The sequence below is a fragment of the Erpetoichthys calabaricus genome, chromosome 14 (genome assembly GCF_900747795.2).
Source record: "Erpetoichthys calabaricus chromosome 14, fErpCal1.3, whole genome shotgun sequence".
NCBI lineage: Eukaryota > Metazoa > Chordata > Cladistia > Polypteriformes > Polypteridae > Erpetoichthys > Erpetoichthys calabaricus.
The window spans coordinates 96,194,892-96,216,599 of NC_041407.2; the positions used below are offsets into that span (position 1 = coordinate 96,194,892).

Consider the following 21,708-nt stretch of genomic DNA (forward strand, 5'->3'; position numbering starts at 1 on the left):
CATGACATTGATCTGACACATACAGTCAAGACAACACTGGAGTAACATTGGGACAAGTCTCTGAGTGGCCAAGCCAAAGCCCAGCCTTAAACCCCATAGAATATTTGTAGAAAGACCTGAAGATGGCAGTTTACAGACAATACATACATATATATATATATATATATATATATATATATATATATATATATATATATATATATATATATATATGGTTGCAATAGTTTACTGTCAAATAAATGCAAAGAGTACACGACACGTGTTTCGCCCTCATTCTGGGCTCATCAGGTGTACACACTCCACTGCACTCCCTCTCGGGAATCGGACGTCAGCGTCAGAGGCGATGCCCCTAACGTTGCGCCACGGCGTGTGGTTCGTTTATTTGACAGCATGTAGATCGGGGTAATTACATTCACGGCATTCGAAGTCTGTGCCACAATCTGTTAGTGTGGGTGGTTACCTACCAGGTAACGCTTTGTGGTTGGCCAGCAATCTGCTAACATCCGCCACGGTGCCCTCAGTTTGTGAAGAGCAGATCATAGAATGGTTGCAATAGTTTACTGTCAAATAAATGCAAAGAGTACACGACACGTGTTTCGCCCTCATTCTGGGCTCATCAGGTGTACACACTCCACTGCACTCCCTCTCGGGAATCGAACCTCGGGCGTCAGCGTCAGAGGCGATGCCCCTAACGTTGCGCCACGGCGTGTGGTTCGTTTATTTGACAGCATGTAGATCGGGGTAATTACATTCACGGCATTCGAAGTCTGTGTCACAATCTGTTAGTGTGGGTGGTTACCTACCAGGTAACGCTTTGTGGTTGGCCAGCAATCTGCTAACATCCGCCACGGTGCCCTCAGTTTGTGAAGAGCAGATCATAGAATGGTTGCAATAGTTTACTGTCAAATAAATGCAAAGAGTACACGACACGTGTTTCGCCCGCATTCTGGGCTCATCAGGTGTACACACTCCACTGCACTCCCTCTCGGGAATCGAACCTCGGGCGTCAGCGTCAGAGGCGATGCCCCTAACGTTGCGCCACGGCGTGTGGTTCGTTTATTTGACAGCATGTAGATCGGGGTAATTACATTCACGGCATTCGAAGTCTGTGTCACAATCTGTTAGTGTGGGTGGTTACCTACCAGGTAACGCTTTGTGGTTGGCCAGCAATCTGCTAACATCCGCCACGGTGCCCTCAGTTTGTGAAGAGCAGATCATAGAATGGTTGCAATAGTTTACTGTCAAATAAATGCAAAGAGTACATGACACGTGTTTCGCCCTCATTCTGGGCTCATCAGGTGTACACACTCCACTGCACTCCCTCTCGGGAATTGAACCATATATATATATATATATATATATATATATATATATGAAAAAGTTTTGGGACCCCTCTTAATTCTTTGGATTTTTGTTTATCATTGGCTGAGCTTTCAAAGTAGCAAGTTCCTTTTAATATATGACATGCCTTATGGAAACAGTAGGATTTCAGCAGTGACATTAAGTTTATTGGATTAACAGAAAATATGCAATATGTATCATAACAAAATTAGACAGGTGCATAAATTTGGGCACCCCAACAGAGATATGACCTCAATACTTAGTTGAGCCCCCTTTTGTAAATATAACAGCCTCTAGACGCCTCCTATAGCCTTTGATGAGTGTCTGGATTCTCCATCCATCCATCCATCCATTTTCCAACCCGCTGAATCCGAACACAGGGTCACGGGGGTCTGCCGGAGCCAATCCCAGCCAACACAGGGCACAAGGCAGGGAACCAATCCTGGGCAGGGTGCCAACCCACCGCAGGTGTCTGGATTCTGGATGGTGGTATTTTTGACCATTCTTCCATACAAAATCTCTCCAGTTCAGTTAAATTTAATAGCTGCCGAGCATGGACAGCCTGCTTCAAATCATCCCATAGATTTTCGATGATATTCAAGTCAGGGGACTGTGACGGCCATTCCAGAACATTGTACTTCTCCTTCTGCATGAATGCCTTTGTAGATTTCGAACTGTGTTTTGGGTCATTGTCTTGTTGGAATATCCAACCCCTGCATAACTTCAACTTTGTGACTGATGCTTGAACATTATCCTGAAGAATTTGTTGATATTGGGTTGAATTCATCTGACCCTCGACTTTAACAAGGGCCCCAGTCCCTGAACTAGCCACACAGTCCCACAGCATGATGGAACCTCCACCAAATTTGACAGTAGGTAGCAGGTGTTTTTTCTTGGAATGCGGTGTTCTTCTTCTGCCATGCAAAGTGCTTTTTGTTATTACCAAATAACTCAATTTTTGTCTCATCAGTCCAAAGCACTTTGTTCCAAAATGAATCTGGCTTGTCTAAATGAGCATTGGCATACAACAAGTGACTCTGTTTATGGCGTGAGTGCAGAAAGGGCTTCTTTCTCATCACCCTGCCATACGGATGTTCTTTATGCAAATTGTGCTGAATTGTAAAATGATGTACAGTTACACCATCTGCAGCGAGATGTTCTTGCAGGTCTTTGGAGGTGATCTGTGGGTTGTCTGTAACCATTCTCACAATCCTGCGCATATGCCGCTCCTGTATTTTTCTTGGCCTGCCAGACCTGCTGGGTTTAACAGCAACTGTGCCTGTGGCCTTCCATTTCCTGATTACATTCCTTAGTGTTGAAACTGACAGTTTAAACCTCTGAGATAGCTTTTTGTATCCTTCCCCTAAACCATGAGACTGAACAATCTTTGTTTCCAGATCTTTTGAGAGTTGCTTTGAGGATCCCATGCTGTCACTCTTCAGAGGAGAGTCAAAGGGAAGGAAGCACAACTTGCAATTGACCACCTTAAATACCTTTATATCTCATGATTGGACACACCTGTCTATGACGTTCATGGCTTAATGAGCTCATCCAACCAATTCGGTGTTGTAAGTAATCAGCATTGAGCAGTGACAGACATTCAAGTCAGCAAAATTACAAGGGGACCCAAATTTTTGCGCATCCGGTTTTTCGCATTTGATTTAATTTCATATAACTAAATACTGCTTCACTAAAAATTATGCAGGCTGAGAGGGCTTCCCAAACTTTTTCATATGACTGGTGTATATATAAATATACTGTATGTATATATATATATATATATATATATATATATATATATATATATATATATATATATATATATATATAGTGCAAGTAACGGGGGCCATAGCGCTCCCCAGACACGGACACAGACAGGCACGGAGACACAATTGTAAAACCACTACACGGTTTATCCTTTTCTTGTCTTTTTGACACACAGTGCACAAATCAACAACAAATAATGCTCAGTCCCTTTTCTCTTTTCTTCTTCTTTCTTTCTCTCTCACTCTCTCTCTCTCTCTTTCTCTTCTGTGCCACCTCCACTCCATGCAAGCTTTGTCCTCCACCTCCCGACTCTGGCTTTGGAAAGGAGTGAGGTGGTCTCCTTTATAGTGCACCCAGATCCTCTTCTGGCAGCACTTCCGGGTGTAGTGGAAGTGCTGCAGTCCAGGGCTCCAGGACTCTCCAGGCGGCCCCTGACGGTGGCCACGGGCCCCAGCAGGGCTGACCTTCCAAGCTCCAAGTCCGTGGCCCCAATGGAATTCCCAGGGGTTGCCATCTCGTGTTCCAGGGGGAGGTATTCATATGGACATGTCCTCTTCCTCGGTCCTTCCTTTACAAGGGCGCCCTTGCCCGGGCAAGGCCCTTGCTGTACGCCACAATATATATATATATATATATATACTAGCTGTCCCCCGCAGCTCTGCCCACATAGTAGTGAAACAGGACTATCTTTAAAAATAATAAAAAATGTGAAAAAAAAAAATGTCATTCTGGGCAAACGTTAGGTAGGTACGCTCCAGTGTCAAACATTGGCACTATATCTGATCGTGTTCAGCTCTGATGGGAGAGTGTTCTCTGCATGGGGAGAAAACCACGTGGCCATGATATCTCTGCCAAACACCAGGGCCCCGCTTGCTTGCCCCTCCCCTCGGCTCGCAGCCTCTCTGTCAGATTCGCGTGAATAAATCAGTACCGCAAGCAAACTAAGATAATTAGTGCAATGAGAGAAGTTGCAAAATCAACAAGAATGTTCAAGCAAATTATTGAAAAAAACCCAATCTAAATCCATTAGGGAGTTCTCTCGTGAAAAGCGGACAGACATACAGACAGACCTTGGATTTTATATATATATATATATATTCACGGCATTCGTAGTCTGAATCACAATCTGATTGTATGGGTGGTTACCTATCAGGTAACGCTTGTGGTTGGTCAGCAAGTCAGCTAACATCCGCCACGGTGCCCTCTTTCAGTTGCGAGAAGCAGATCATAGAATGGTTGAAATAGTTTACTGTCAAATAATGCAAAGAGTACGCGACACGTGTTTCGCCCTAATTCTGGGCTCATCAGGTGTACACACTCACTGCACTCCCTCTCGGGAATTGAACCTCGGACGTCAGCGCTAGAGGCGAAGCCCCTAATGTTGAGGCACGTTTCAACCATTCTATGATCTGCTTCTCGCAACTGAAAGAGGGCACCCTGGCGGATGTTAGCTGACCTGCTGACCAACCACAAGCGTTACCTGGTAGGTAACCACCCATACAATCAGATTGTGATTGAGACTACGAATGCCGTGAATGTAATTACCCCGATCTACATGCTGTCAAATAAACGAACCACACGCCATGGCGCAACGTTAGGGGCTTCGCCTCTGGCGCCGAGGTTCGATTCCCGAGAGGGAGTGCGGTAGAGTGTGTACGCCTGATGAGCCCAGAATTAGGGCAAAACACGTGTCGCGTACTCTTTGCATTATTTGACAGTAAACTATTTCAACCATATATATATATATATATATATATATTGTTTTTTTTTGTTTTTTTTTCAGGAACCACCTAGAATTTTAATTTTGAAGCTTTTAGGTCAGGTGTACCCATCATGCCCACTGGTACTTAGGGCAGCAACAAAGCTCATTGACCCATGTCTATCCTTGGCCAATTCCAGGTATATGAGCCCCTGCAGAGGACTCAGGAAGGCCATTCCACATGGGAGTAAATGAACTCTTTGTTGCTGTTTCCATAACATAATTTTTTTTTTTTACAAGTTTGGCTTGTTGCTCCAAAGCTTAACCCCCTATAAGCTGGATGACTGGCAGATCGCCCTTTGTCTACCCTTAGACCTGTCTGGCTTGGGTGGTCCTTCCAGGAGCACATACTGTATCTCCCACCAGCATAGCTCTTTAGGTCATTGAGGCGATCCAGTGGGGAAGTTCAAAGCTTTTAGGGTGACCCAAACTCCCCAGAAGCCCTTTGTATTTCACATTTTGACTATCTCTTTTTGACTTTTATGACTCTCTTTTTCGACTACGATTTTTGCATCATGTTTTGCTTTTGGTGACTTGGTTGATTTGTCTTCCCCTAAATGACTCCTGGCGTTAATATCAACAATCCTTTTGAATCTAAATAGTCTACAAAGCTCTTCCTCCCAATCCAAGTTACTGTTTATCCTTTTGAATGCAGCACTTTGTTATCACTGTTGCTGATAAGGAGGTCAACATGGATTCAGGTCTCATTTCTTATATTTGTGGGTGATTTTATCTCTAAGGAGAAGCTCTTCTATTGTCCCGCTAACTTTGGTCCCTTTTTTAGGTCAACAGTAGGAAAATGGAGACCTCCATGCTAGCCTGCATTTTCATATTCAAATGATTAGATGGCCACTTCTCCTTCAGTTCTTACATAGTCTGCCAGACTTTACAGAGGTCTACTCCACTGATGCTCGATGTTCTCCACTTTTATGTGCTTTCTAGGCTGGCCCTGGAGCGTGGAAGCTCTGCCAAGAATGCTATGGATGTTATTGTTAACCTCTTGCAACACTATGGTCAAGGGGGCAATTGTCGGGAAGTGATGACCCCATTCAGCTATCACAATACTTTTCTGCTAGTTGACCGTCGGGAGGCCTGGGTACTAGAGACTGCTGGACATTTGTGGGCTGCACAGAAAATTAATGGTATGCTTTACCTGGCAATGAGATTCCTTTCTTGTAAACTTTGTGTTTTCTGTCATTTCTCGGGTATCATGGAGGTTGATATTAATGTGAAGTTCTGTTCTGTTCTTTTGTTTTTTGTTTCTGAGAAGACGGTGTGAAGAACATCTCGAACCAGCTGACAATCAGGACTGAGATTACCACTGAACACCCTGAGCTTCGGAGCTTTGCACAAAGCCATGGCTGGTGGGATGGGGAGGCAGAGTTCAGCTTCTCTCAGGTGTACTCGCCGGAGAACCCGCCAGCCAGGATGGAGGCAGCCAAGAGACGCTACCATGGAGGCCAGGAGTTGCTCAACAAACACTGTGGTAGTCCAGATTGTTGCCTAATTTCTGCAGTCTTGTGGCATTACTTTTTAGCATCAGTGGGATCTGCTAATGTGATTCCCTATTGTGCAGCAAGGGCTACACGATGATGTTCAGTGTGAGGTCCTAACAGGTTTGCTGGGAGGTCTTCCTATCTTGAAGCAACAGCAGGCATTACAAAAGGCCCAAAGGTGTCATCTAGAGTTGCTACAGCTGATAGAAACTCACCAAAAGGGCCCTAAAGTAGTGTCTTAACAGATCAATGGGAACTGGCCTGAGGGCTTCAGTGTATCCTGAGATAGTCCTGGTCGAAGTCTATATGGAGCACTAGGCTGAGGGGAAGGTCCCTTCAGTGTCCAGAGTGTTTGCCCCTTGAGTTACCAAAATGGTGCCCCTTGGTGTCCTCAAGGCACCTTCAGTAGTATTAAGCTTCAAGTACCAAAGGGGTCCTCCTTGGTGTCCAGATCACACTCCTTGTGACTTTCATAAATGGCACCCCAAGGAAACTGCATCCTAGGAGGCTGCCTGTGTCATATAATGGATTGATCGTCTATACCCTGAGAAGTGTCCTGGGGGTCTTGAAGCAATAGGGACTGTGAGATACTCCTCACTGGGGTCCACGTGGAGCTAATTGTTGAATCCAAAATCAGTTCATGCTACCAGGAGCTTTTCAGGGCTCACCACAAGCTAACTTATACCTGATATAGCAGGGGCTGTTGGGATCTTTCTAGAGCTGACACCCAGGTCAATAACGACTATCAAAAGTACCTCAGCGTGCTATCAGAAGTGTTGCAAAACTTTTCTATTGTTGTCTTAGAGGAACATTGACTTGCCAGTAGGTTTTTATTGGGGTTATGGAGTAATGGGGATGGGGACTGTCAGGAGCTCTTTGATGGCATCCTGGAGCAGCCATAAGGTCTACCAACATCCCAGCATTAAGGTTGCAGGAAACAGGGAGAACTATAACCTCTTTGGTAGGATCCTGGAGGACCTGCAGGTCCTACCAAAGATTTTCCCTGGAGTTTTAGAGGAAGAGACCTGCTGGGGGGTTCTAAATTGGAATGCTAGAAGAGTCGCAGAGTTTGCTGAGAATCATCCAGTGTGGTCCTGGAATTAGCTCACAGTTGGAATCCCTGATTGGTAGGTACTACCAGAAGTACTCTGATTGGTCCTGTAGAGGTGCCACAGATAACCAGATGGGATCTTGGAAGAAAAAGGGCATGCCAGGCGCTTTTCAGTGAGATCCAAGTGAGCTCATCTTTAGGGTTCCAGGACTTTGAGGTTACTGGACCTCATCAGCAGAGTCAATGAAAAACTGTAGAGGCAACAAAAATAACACATTTGGCGTGCAAGAGCATTAAGGGATGAAAGGGTCATTGGGGATTCCCAATGAGCTTTAATAGAATGGTTTACCCGGACTTCATTATGTGATCCCTCATGAGATCCTTGCAATTTGATTATCTAAGGGATTTATAAATCCCAGTCTGGTATAACCCCAAAGGAGTAGAGACTTGTGGGAGCTTTTCTAGTGTTGTTCAATAGGAACTGGAAGAGTAGTTGTCAAAAGCTGTTAAGTAGGTCAGTAGATGAGGAGGAGGAGCAAAGGCTGCTGGGAGAGCTTAGCAGAAACTACCAGTGGGATCAACAACCAATAGAGACTACCCAGAATCCTCAACTGGGCATTCATAGTAGTAATAGTAACAGGGCCTTCGATGAACACTCTATAGAGGTGCCTGTCAGCAGAAAGGCCCAAAAGACTCCAGCTGAGTAGGGTGTTAGAGGTGCTCATTGTTGCAATTCCAGGTCAATAAAGATCTCTTTAGTTGATTTCCAGACAAGTACTTCTGGAACATATAAATTTAAAATAAGTTGGAGGAGAGAAGTTGCGATATACTCCTCACATATAGCCCCCTTGGATCTCCTTTTGTAGGCTCCATGACATTGAAGACCATGATGGAGATCTTGCGGGATGAGGCTAGTGGAATCTGCATGGATTCAGGTGGATTTCGCACCACTGGCAGCATGGTCTCCATTCTGCCTCAGGACTCCTCTCAACCTTGTGTGCACTTCTTCACTGCTACCCCAAATCCATCCTGGTAAGAGCATGAGCATCTGTGATGGTCATTCAAACTGGCATCTCAAATCTGTCCACTAATTCACTCTACTCTCCTCTTCTGACAATTACAGTTCTGTGTTTAAACCGTTTATCTTTACGGATTCACCAACTCCAGTCCTGCAAACCATCTCTCCAAAGTATGGAGCACATGACCCAGTGAAGAAAAAGCCACGGTTCCAGAATAGTGTGGACAGGCGTCATGAGCTTTACCTAGCACATCAGGCAGCGTTCAAAGGCTCAGTAAGTGTGGCATGGTGCTGGACAAATTGACAAAGTGCATCTACCTCTTACATAACACATTTTGCATATGTCTGTTTATATAGTGCCTTTTATAATTTGATATTTATAATATAGCTATATTGATACCAGTCTGGGTGGCACGGTGACGCAGTGGTAGCGCTGCTGCCTTGCAGTTAGGAGACCCAGGTTCGCTTCCTGTGTGGAGTTTGCATGTTCTCCCCGTGTCTGCGTGGGTTTCCTCCTGGTGCTCTGGTTTCCTCCCACACTCCAAAGACATGCAAGTTAGGTGCATTGGCAATCCTAAATTGTCCCTAGTGTGTGCTTGGTGTGTGTGTTTATGTGTGCCCAGCGGTGGGCTGGCGCCCTGCCTGGGGTTTGTTTCCTGCCTTGCGCCCTGTGTTGGCTGGGATTGGCTCCAGCAGACCCCTGTGACCATGTAGTTAGGATATAGTGGGTTGGATAATGGATGGGTGGATGATACCAGTCTACTATGTGTTGCCCTTATTATCTGTTTATATAGTGCCTGTCATATCTAAGTATTTGCTTTACATCACTTTATCTATCTATCTATTGATTATATAGTGCCTTACATATCTATCCATCTGTCTATCTATTATATAGTGCCTTACATATCTATCTGTTTATTAAATAGTGCCTTATCTATCTATCTATCTATCTATCTATCTATCTATCTATCTATCTATCTATCTATCTATCTATCTGTCTGTCTGTCTGTCTGTCTGTCTATTATATAACACCATTTATATCTATCACATAGTGTCGTTCATTTCTATGTAAACTATCTAGTGCCTTTCATATCGGTCTGTCACTTTATAGCATAGTGCTTTTAATCATTATCTATGACAGTATCTGTTGACTAATTTACTGTAGAGCATCTTTCACACCAATCTAAATGCTTATTTATTACGTAGTGCCTTTATTCTTTGCCCATTTATTATGTAGTGACTGTCACTTGCATCTGTTTACTACTGGGTGGTGCAGGTATAGTGAATTCCAAAGCGAAAACAGAATAAATGTGAAATAACCGGGAAATGCATCATCAAGGAATGAGCCAAACTGGGAGTCAAAAAATTCTTTTATCAAAGTAAATTACACAATCAAGAAGTCACAGTTAAAAAACATGAGCACAAGATTTGTTAGCCAGAAAGTCAAGAAAATAAAAGTTTTTTCAATCACAAGCTCGGATACCCTGGAACTGCCGATGATGGCCTTTAACCTTTTGCCCAGAAGATGTCACAGATAAGTACATATTCCAGGGAATTCTGGGAAGTATTTTTCCATGGAGATGGTCTGTTGTACTAGGGTGTTGTACTGTGTTAGCCATTATGAATGTAGTGAGAAAAGCCAAGCAAAATGACACCTTTTATTGGCTAACTAAAAAGATTACAATACATCTTGCCTGAAAAATTAACATCATTTTGTACCCAAATCTTTAAATGCCTAGGTTGCCTCAAAAGCTTGCATATTGTAATCTTTCTAGTTAGCCAATAAAAGGTGTCATTTTGCTTGGCTTTTCTCTACATTCATAATGGCTAACACGGTACAACACCCTAGTACTACTGAATGTAGTGAGAAATCAAGCAAAATGACACCTTTTATTGGCTAACTAAAAAGATTACAATATGCAAGCTTTCGACGCAACTCAGGCCCCTTCTACAGGGAACTCTAGTTTCTGTATTACATCTTGCCTGAAAGATTAACATCATTTTGGACCCAAATCTTTAAATGCGTTTCAGACAGCCTTGGTGTCACAATCCCTCCTAATCCACAAACAGCATTGTTTGGTGGGCTCACTGATGGGCTTAAAATGGAGAAGGACAAACAAACTGTGATGGCCTTCACTACACTATCGCACGTTGACTTATCTTACTCAACTGGAAGAATCCAAGCCCACCTATTTTAAGTCAGTGGGTTACTAATGTTATACAGTAATCCCTCGCTATATCGCGCTTCGCCTTTCGCGGCTTCACTCCATCGCGGATTTTATATGTAAGCATATTTAAATATATATCGCGGATTTTTCACTGCTTCGCGGGTTTCTGCGGACAATGGGTCTTTTAATTTCTGGTACGTGCTTCCTCAGTTGGTTTGCCCAGTTGATTTCATACAAGGGACGCTATTGGCAGATGGCTGAGAAGCTACCCAGCTTACTTTTCTCTTTCTCTTGCGCTGACTTTCTCTGATCCTGACGTAGGGGGATTGAGCAGGGGGGCTGTTCGCACTCCTAGACGATACGGAAGCTCGTCTAAAAATGCTGAAAGATTATCTTCACGTTGCTATCTTTTGTGCAGCTGCTTCCTGAAAGGACAGGCTGCACGGTGCTTCGCATACTTAAAAGCTCGAAGGGCACGCATTGATTTTTTTTATCTGTCTCTCTCTCTGTCTCTCTCTCTCTCTGCTCCTGACGGAGGGGGTGTGAGCTGCCGCCTTCAACAGCTTTGTGCCGCGGTGCTTCGCATACTTAAAAGCAAACAGCCCTATTGATTTGTTTGCTCCTTTGAAGAGGAAGATATGTTTGCATTCTTTTAATTGTGAGACTGAACTGTCATCTCTGTCTTGTCATGGAGCACAGTTTAAACTTTTGAAAAAGAGACAAATGTTTGTTTGCAGTGTTTGAATAACGTTCCTGTCTCTCTACAACCTCCTGTGTTTCTGCGCAAATCTGTGACCCAAGCATGACAATATAAAAATAACCATATAAACATATGGTTTCTACTTCGCGGATTTTCTTATTTCGCGGGTGGCTCTGGAACGCAACCCCCGCGATGGAGGAGGGATTACTGTATACTATTTGAAATTGGAAAAAATCTAATTCGCACTTAGAGGATCTGTATAAAACTTTTTCAAAACCTGGCAGGATCTAATCAGTAACATTTTAGAATAAGCGTTTAATATTTTTTATTCTATTTATTCATTTTTTAACTTACCTACTTACTTATTTTTATTAGTTTAAAGTTCTAATCTGCTGGCCTAGCTCTCTTTCTCCTGAGTGGGAGTTGATTTGTTTCGAACCTAGTTTTGTTAAACTTGATTTGCTTGTATGGAATGTTATTTGATTTTAATAAAATCAATAAAATGCTTAAAAAAATAAAAATTAATTAAACTGGGATCCACAGTACTAATTCCTTTTCTAAATTTAAATACGTCAATCATGTCGAATTATAATCTCTGCTTAAACTGAAAAGGTTCTGCTCCTTCTGTCTCTCTTCATAGCGCACACCTCTTAGTCACTGTCCGGTAGACTTTCTCTAGTGCTGCTTTGTCTTTTTTGCAATATGGAGATCAAAACTGCACACAGTAGACCAGCTGTGTGGCATCACTAGAGTGAAAATGTCAAGTCTTCTCTACTGCACGTGCACAGATAACAGAACTAACTATACTGACTCGGAAAGAAGTGGTGAGGATTTGATGTAAGGACCAGGAGAAAGACAAAAGTCAAACCAAATCCAGAAAAGCAATCGATCAGATCCTATTAAATGAAACAGCTAACTAGACTCGTACACCACTAGACAGAAGCGAAGTTCGAAATACCGACAGAGAAGAATTCAAAGAGTTTTATCGCACATGAGTAGAGGTTTACCCATCAATCTCTGATACAGAAGCCATTCTAAGACATTGTACATGTTATGCTTTCCGGAAAATTCTGGAAAGGATCGCAAAAGAAATGCCCGATGCATATCCCCCAAAATGATGGCACCCATAGCAAATTAAAGATGGTGCTGCAGAGAAACTATCATAAATCTAAACTTCCTAATACTGCTATTAAACAGGAAAGTGATGAAATTTTCATTTTTTGGACCCAAAACAAACTCCGATTAGATGTTGTGAAATGATCAGAATCAACACACTCAAAAAGGTTTGGGGCAGCCACCCGTGAATTGTCTCTGGCTGCAATTAGTTTTGAAAAAGTAGATAGAAGGTGTCTTTGATGGTGTCCAAAAGTGATCTGAGTTGAGGTTGTAAAGATGGCGCCTTTATATGCCAAGACCAGAAGTGACCTCCTTGTGATGCTGTGACCAGAAATGACGTCATCCTAGGCATCAGAACTGGAAGTGATGTCTTCAGGAATGAGTCAGACAGGTTTTCCCACATCTGGTCTGCAGAGACAAAAGAAGAAGGTTTAGCGCACCCCACCACCTCCTGGTCTGGGGTGGAATTACTTTCATTTGGTCCATACAACATCCTCCTACTCGCACGTGTGTGACAATGTATATCACATTATGTATGCCCGGGTAAACCCAACATAAATTAATAAAGTAACACAAACAAAATAAAACAGAACGTGTGCCCACTAGCCTCACCCAACAACATTTGCTGGTGCTAAAACCAGGTGGGCTTCTTAACCCTGCACAGGGCTACTTTTTCATGCGCCAGCCTGTATCGTGTGTGTTTCATGGGTACCTTTCACATCTATTTGGATATCTCTGTTATTAATATAGTTCATTTCTTATATGTCTCTGGATAAACCTACTTATTCCAAAGTGCCTCTCACATCTGTCTGTACCCCTCATGTTTCAGGAGCGTCGCCAGACTTTGCTCCGCACCTTGCAGCAGCTGGAAGAGCAGTGCGTGGAGGACATCATGCAGATGCTGGCAAAGGGTGTCACCCCTGAGGGAGAGGAGGTGGCTGACCTTTTCTTTGATTGTGTGGACACAGAGATCAAGTTCTATCAGTTATACCAGTAGGTAACCTCAACACCAATCTCTCCTTGAAGGTGAAGTCTTTGAAGTGGCGTTATAGCAAAATGTAGGACAAAAGGTGCCAAAGACGGTGTTTTATTCCACAAAGAGTTATTTAATTCACAGTTGTTAACAAATATACTCCGTGCAGTCTTCAACAAGGTGTACATTCTCACAAGCTAGCAACCTCATGGTGGCCTGATATTTTATTTTGCCTCAATAGAGCCAACGTCTACGGGCGTTCTGAATTCAGAAGTCTAGGTATGAACCAGGCCTGGATATGGTGCTAGGTAATCACAAAGCACACTTGACATTCACCCTCACATTCACACACTCCGGAGTCTCCAGTCAGTGGTAGCATGTGCCTGAGCGTTGGCAAGAAGCTTATGAGAACATGTGAAGGAGCCTATGGAGACCCAGGGAACACAAGTAAAGTCCACAAAGAAGACACTCCAGATGGGAATCAAACTGAACTGAAGTGATCGGATATACCTGTGAACTTCCACATTTTTTTGAAATGTTTCTGATGTGTTATGGTTTTTCGGAATTAGAAACTTTTCCTGGTTAAAAACAATACTTGATCTAATCATAAAAATCTTAATTCTTATATAAATTAAGATGTTTGTGTGATTACATCTGCAAGCATAGAAGGTCTCTTTATACAATGAGAAAAAGGATATTTTCTGTGTTTGCACCATCTGCGAGTGATTTAATAAAAGAATAAATTGAAAAATAAATGTATGTGAAAAGATTACATACCATGTCAGACACTGTTTCCAATGGTGATCATACCGACTACGCTATTAGACAATATAAGACACTGGTCCCATATTACTGTCTTATTGCCAGGAATTAAAGGTAAATCTTGTTTTTTTATATATACTGTATATACAGTGCATCCGGAAAGTATTCATAACACATCACTTTTTCCACATTTTGTTATGTTACAGCCTTATTCCAAAATGGATTAAATTCATTGTTTTCCTCAGAATTCTACACACAACACCCCATAATGACAGCATGAAAAAAGTTTACTTGAGGTTTTTGCAAATTTATTAAAAATAAAAACACTGAGAAATCACATGTACATAAGTATTCACAGCCTTTGCCATGAAGCTCAAAATTGAGCTCGGGTGCATCCTGTTTCCCCTGATCATCCTTGAGTTGTTTCTGCAGCTTCATTGGAGTCCACCTGTGGTAAATTCAGTTGACTGGACCTGATTTGGAAAGGCACACACCTGTCTATATAAGGTCCCACAGTTGACAGTTCATGTCAGAGCACAAACCAAGCATGAAGTCAAAGGAATTGTCCGTAGACCTCCGAGACAGGATTGTCTCGAGGCACAAATCTGGGGAAGGTTACAGAAACATTTCTGCTGCTTTGAAGGTCCCAATGAGCACAGTGGCCTCCATCATCCATAAGAGGAAGAAGTTTGAAACCACCAGGACTCTTCCTAGAGCTGGCCGGCCATCTAAACTGAGCGATCGGGGGAGAAGGGCCTTAGTCAGGGAGATGACCAAGAACCTGATGGTCACTCTGTCAGAGCTCCAGAGGTCCTCTGTGGAGAGAGGAGAACCTTCCAGAAGGACAACCATCTCTGCAGCAATCCACCAATCAGGCCTGTATGGTAGAGTGGCCAGACGGAAGCCATACCTTAGTAAAAGGCACATGGCAGCCCACCTGGAGTTTGCCCAAATGCACTTGAAGGACTCTCAGACCATGAGAAAGAAAATTCTCTGGTCTGATGAGACAAAGATTGAACTCATTGGTGTGAATGCCAGGCGTCACGTTTGGAGGAAACCAGGCACCGCTCATCACCAGGCCAATACCATCCCTACAGTGAAGCATGGTGGTGGCAGCATCGTGCTGTGGGGATGTTTTTCAACGGCAGGAACTGGGAGACTAGTCAGGATAAAGGGAAAGATGACTGCAGCAATGTACAGAGACATCTTGGATGAAAACCTGCTCCAGAGCGCTCTTGACCTCAGACTGGGGCGACGGTTCATCTTTCAGCAGGACAACGACCCTAAGTACACAGCCAAGATATCAAAGGAGTGGCTTCAGGACAACTCTGTGAATGTCCTTGAGTGGCCCAGCCAGAGCCCAGACTTGAATCCGATTGAACATCTCTGGAGAGATCTTAAAATGGCTGTGCACCGACGCTTCCCATCCAACCTGATGGAGCTTGAGAGGTGCTGCAAAGAGGAATGGGCAAAACTGGCCAAGGATAGGTGTGCCAAGCTTGTGGCATCATATTCAAGAAGACTTGAGGCTGTAATGGCTGCCAAAGGTGCATCGACAAAGTATTGAGCAAAGGCTGTGAATACTTATGGACATGGGATTTCTCAGTTTTTTTATTTTTAATAAATTTGCAAAAACCTCAAGTAAACTTTTTTCACATTGTCATTATGGGGTGTTGTGTGTAGAATTCTGAGGAAAAAAATGAATTTAATCCATTTTGGAATAAGGCTGTAAAATAACAAAATGTGGAAAAAGTGATGCGTTATGAATACTTTCCGGATGCACTGTATATATATATATATATATGTGTGTGTGTGTGTGTGTGTGTGTGTGTGTGAAGGATACTGGGGCATCAGCAAGCCCCAAATACAAACACACAAAGAGTCCCAGGTTCAAATAATGGAAGGTTTATTCAATTCACCTCCATTAAGTATCAGAAACACAAAAACACAAGTTTTCTATCCTTAATTCTCTCACCACTGCACTGCCCTCCTCCAGTAAAGTGTTTCCTCTGTACCCCCCAGCACTGACTCGCCTGAATAAGGGAGTGTGGCCCCTTTTATTACAGACCCGGGAGTACTTCTGGTGCCAGGGTGATTGCCGATGGAAGCACTTCCAGGTCACACGGAAGTGCATTATAACAGGGAGCTTGTTTCCCTGCAGTGCCAGATTGCTTTTCTCGGCATGCCCTGCTGGCTTCCCAATGGGCATGGATATCTGGGGCTGCTTCCATCTAGTGTGCTTGGGGAGAAAATAGCCCCCAGCGGCATCTTTCCTTTCAGTAGGCTGTCCATCCATCTCTTCCGATGCTTCCTTCTGGGTCTTATCCCTTTCTCCTCCCCGGCCAGGGTGCCCATCTGCCTGTTAGGAGCCTCCCATCCAGGTAAAGAACCATCCCCTCTTCTGGCCAATATGCCCATCCAGCCCCTGTGGCATCTACAATATATATTATAATAAAAAAAAAATCCTGGGACGAGATGTGACTTTTTCAGAGAGATACTTTCATGTCCCGCGAGACGAGACTTTGTACCAAGAGATTTAATCTGGGTCCGGAAATAAAAGACAAAGAGTAGATGACAAAGTAGATAGATAGATAGATAGATAGATAGATAGATACTTTATTAATCCCAATGGGAAATTCACAAAGTAGAACGTCGTAAAGAATTCAAAAATGTTGGCGCGATAGACATGCAGAGCAGGTTAGATATCATGAAAGTACTAAAATTCGAAAGTCTCAAAAAAATTACAGTAAAGATCGCATTAGCGCAAACAAACGGAAATTATTACTCGGTGAAATAACGGAACAGCGAAAAGAGAACAAATATATGGACATAGGTGATATGACAGAAGTATGTAGATATTGTTTGGCTTTTAACTTTAAGTCGGAGAGTTGTGGATCGCCTAATTCGTCTTGCCATCAGGGAAAAGCAGTGTTTCTTCCCAATGAAGAGACGTATCCTCGAGAATTAAAAGATTTGTTGTTTGGTGAAAGTGAAATCCACCTACGCGAGCAGCAGAGACGCAAACTGGCCGGCGCGTAGCACAGCCCGGGGGGGTTGGCGATCGAAGTTTCTGTGTGTGTGTATATATATATATATACATAATCGTTTGTGTTTTTCTCCATTCAAGTCACTCAGTTATGATGGGATAAGAGTAAAAGACATTTTAATGAGCAGGCAAGGTCAGTACCAAAGGACAGCCGAGCAATTGTCAAAAAATAAGAATGCTAATCCAATGTCTAAAGCCAGAAAAAATATTTTGCTAAAAGAACAGTAAGCCAGACAGAGAAAGCAGCCAAGCAAAGTCAAATTGAGAATCCTAATATCGGCTGTTCTGGAAACCTTTGAGGCAACCTTTATGCAGGCACTCCCTCCGGATTATGTCACATGTCACACTTACCCTGGGGCTGTTGGGAAGGATCACCATGGCAACGACAGATGCTGATCAACAAAAAGCCAGCACTTAATAAACAAAATGGTGTTGCGATAAGACATTTTAACTTTTTAACCACTGAGAATTGAATGAAACCAATGTGATATCCATACTCCTCCTGGTTCAAAACTGTAAAATCCATGTAAAACACGTACTCAACAACCATAGAGAAGGCATAAAAATAAAAAGACAGTTACTCATTATAATACAGTGGTCTTGAGAGCCATTTTATATAAATGTCAGCCACATACTTATCCAGGAAAAATCAACAGAAGACTTCCAAAAGAATATTAGAGGCCTCTGTATGCATTGGGGAAAATGGCTGATCTTCTATGAGTTCTACCAAGAGATGGAAAATAGCAAACCAGTCAGTCAGTCATTCTCCAACCCGCTATATCCTAACACAGGGTCACGGAGGTCTGGTGGAGCCAATCCCAGCCAGCATAGGGCGCAAGGCAGGAACAAACCCCTGGCAGGGTGACAGCCCACTGCAGGACACACACACACACCTACCAAGCACACATCAGGGACAATTTAGGATCACCAATGCACCTAACCTGCATGTCTTTGTATCATGGGAGGAAACTGGAGCACCCGGAGGAAACCCACACAGACACGGGGAGAACATGCAAACACCATGCAGGGAGGACCCGGTAAGTGAACCCAGGTCTCTTTACTGTGAAGCAGCAGCACTACCACTGCGCCACTGTCTCACCCCACAGCAGACCACAAAGGCAAAAAAAATGACAGGTCTGTATATGACATGTGAGTCGAGAAATGACCATATAGTTAAGACATTGAAATTAATCCTAACAAATGTCAAAATGCAAATAGTAATCATCGAAGTTATTAAACTGTCAAATGTCTGCAGTCTAAAACTCTTCGTAAAGTTAGTAGAATTAGCCAAAATTGGACGACAAATTCAATGCGTCACTGACATAGAAACCGGCAGCCTGAATACATCAATTGGTGCAGCTTCTGAGGTCTGTTGCCTAGCAACCGCACTCGCATCCATGTGCAAAAAAACCAAAATGATGCCATGGTAAATTCATCCATCCATTTTCCAACCCACTGAATCCGAATACAGGGTCACAGGGGTCTGCTGGAGCCAATCCCAGGGCACAAGGCAGGAACCAATCCTGGGCAGGGTGCCAACCCACCGCAGGACACACACAAGCACACCCACACCCCAAGCACACGCTAGGGCCAATTTAGAATCGCCAATCCACCTAACCTCCATGTCTTTGGACTGTGGGAGGAAACTGGAGCGCCCGGAGGAAACCCATGCAGACACGGGGAGAACATGCAAACTGCAGGCAGGGAGGACCTGGGAAGCGAACCCAGGTCTCCTAACTGCGAGGCAGCAGCGCTACCACTGCGCCACCATGCCACCCACTGGTAAATTCAAAATAAATAATTTGTTTTATCATCCACAAGTACTATTTCATAATCAAAGCCCTTGAATTTTAAAATTTTCATCTTCATATTTATGGAAAATAGTCCTAAAATACAATGGGATTTTTTTTCTGAAACCATTAAAAACACTGTGTGCTCCATCTGCACATCCTCCTTTAATAAGAGATGTCTGGGTATACGGGTGTCCATCTGATTGCTATGTGTCCTTCATTCCAACAGGTGGTGCATCACAAACAGTAGTTATAAAATACATTGTATTTGTCATTCCAACAGATGGCAGATCACAAACATTTGTAGTAATGCATTTTACTACTACACGCATTACAAAATACATTTCAATTGATGGTACTGTACACTGCAAATGTTAAGGGTGATTAGTTAGGTTTCACCTTTTCTTAGAGTGGTAACACAGCTGGTGATTTAATAAAAGAATGCATTAAAAAGTAAATGTTGTTACAAGACATATAGTCTCTTGGGATTATTGCAAATGAATAACTAAGACAGGGGTCTCATTTATAACACTTTGCATGGATCTGAGCCTGAAACTTTGTGCACACCAAACCAGGAAAGTGCATGCACTGAAAACAATTTTGATCAATAAAAGCAGGTATGTGCACCTTTTTACGGCGTTTACATTTGTAAATGAAAATCATCGTGTAAATGTGCATAACGTGAACACGCCTCGAACCGTCAACAACAAATTCCATCAGCCTGTGTGTTACGTTATCCTTTTTCGTCCTGCAGTCCTGGCTAGAATAAGACAGTAAAAAACATGAAGGCGATGCTATCAGCAGTGTCTGCAATATAATGAAACAATAGCGGTGAGTACAATGGCACAAAACTATTACTCACGCATCACACAGAAATTGAATCCTAGTCACAATTTAATACATCGGAGTTGCGAAGGGGGCGGCACGGTGGCGCAGTGGGTAGCGCTGCTGCCTCGCAGTTAGGTTTGCATGTTCTCCCTGTGTCTGCATGGGTTTCCTCCGGGTGCTCCGATTTCCTCCAACGGTCCAAAGACATGCAGGTCAGGTGCATTGGCGATTCTAAATTGTTCCTAGGGTGTGCTTGGTGTGGGCGGGCGCCCTGCCCGGGGTTTGTTTCCTGTGTTGGCTGGGATTGGCTCCAGCAGACGCTCGTGACCCTGTAGATAGGATATAGCGGGTTGGATAATGGATGGATGGATGGAGCTGCGAAGGACCCTGCAACCCCCATTGCAATCCATCTGGAGTAGTCGGCAGCCGGGCAGCTGCCCACTTTCCAAGAACATTACGCTGTGAAAAAAGGGAACTGGCAGCAGTACCGCCGCTCCCTATACGCAGAGTACGCAGTCTGCGTAGGGCACCAACTCCCAGGGGGGCACCATCCCAGCTGCTCAAAAAAATCGTTTTTATATATTATAATAGTAAATTAATATTAATAATATACATATACAAATAAACAAAAATATAAACGTATATATTGCATTTTACGGTGAACGCAGAGTAGGCTAAGCACACCTTATTTGAATAAAGTTCTGTTTTGGCCCCTATAGTAGGTGTTTTTTTTATTATTTTATTTTTACTTCCGTAATATTTGGGGGAGGGGGCACAAAAGTAAATTTCTGCTTAGGGCACCCATTTGGCCAGCAGCGGCCCTGACTGGTAGGTTGTTACATTTACAAAATGTATGTACTTTGTATTGTTTAGAATCCACTTTTGAGCATAACTCGATCATGTTGGATTTATTGAATCTTGTGCGATGTACAATAAACAAATTTTAGTCATTTAGGCAGAACTCAAAATAGTTCTATTTAGTACTCAGCGGAAAATTAATAAGCCGATTGATCGTCAGCTGAGGAAAACTTGCCGGTAAAGTCACGTGACTTTCAAAGACGCAAAAGGTTGTGGGTTTGAGTTATTGTCGCCGGTTAAGAACAGAAGGTTCGTGAGATAAAAGTTAAAACCACACACAACAAATATTCAAACATTCATTTAAAACACTTAATCACACAGACTTACGTTGCTCCGTTTTGACTTTTTTCCTTGTATTCTCTTTTAATATTTTATGAAACTATGCTTGCTAACTACCGTCACAAGTCACTAGAGGTACTATTAAGTTGTCTGGATTCACTCGCTTAATACGGGTACGTTTACATATTTAAAAAAGTTCTGACTTTCGTTATGGGTCAACTACTCTCAGCATTGCTGTTCATTAGTATTATCATAACATTGCTCAACCAGATAATTCTATTAATACAGAAAAATAAATAATACGCCCAAATACAATACAATGCAGTCGCCGAATTTTCTTGTTTGAAAATAAAAAACAAATTATTTTGTGAAAGAAGGTGCCAAAAGCAACTATTTTTGCACTTTATATTTTACTAATATTTAACATTTTTATATAATATATGCATTTACATAAATATAAATAAATGTATTTTATAATACAACACTCTATGCAAGGATCGTTTTGTGTTCATATTTAGTTATACATTGCTCATGGCATTCTGGCACAGCCAAAGAAGCAGTGTTATTACAACTGTTGTGCATTTCAGCTTTAGAATACTAATCTTTTGTATTTTTGGTGATTTGGATTGTTTTTACCAAATAAAACTAGTTTTGGTATAAGCAAACCTGTTTATTTCTTATAAATAACTTAGAACATGAACTATAAAATGATACTTGAACAAGTATAATTAATAACCTAAAAAAGGTTATAGCTCA

At 42.7% G+C, this 21,708-nt stretch overlaps 1 protein-coding gene across 1 annotated transcript in view; it reads left to right on the top strand.

Annotated features, from left to right (window-relative positions):
- scrn2 (secernin 2) overlaps window positions 1–13,931 on the top strand; it is a 29,020-nt gene extending 15,089 nt beyond the window's left edge. Inside the window, exons 4-8 of the mRNA XM_028819299.2 lie at window positions 5,810–6,009; window positions 6,138–6,353; window positions 8,281–8,446; window positions 8,538–8,706; window positions 13,246–13,931. Coding sequence (XP_028675132.1) covers window positions 5,810–6,009; window positions 6,138–6,353; window positions 8,281–8,446; window positions 8,538–8,706; window positions 13,246–13,413 — 919 coding nt within the window. The 3' untranslated portion in view covers window positions 13,414–13,931. The remainder of the gene's footprint in view (window positions 1–5,809; window positions 6,010–6,137; window positions 6,354–8,280; window positions 8,447–8,537; window positions 8,707–13,245) is intronic.
- The last annotated feature ends 7,777 nt before the right edge of the window (window positions 13,932–21,708 follow it).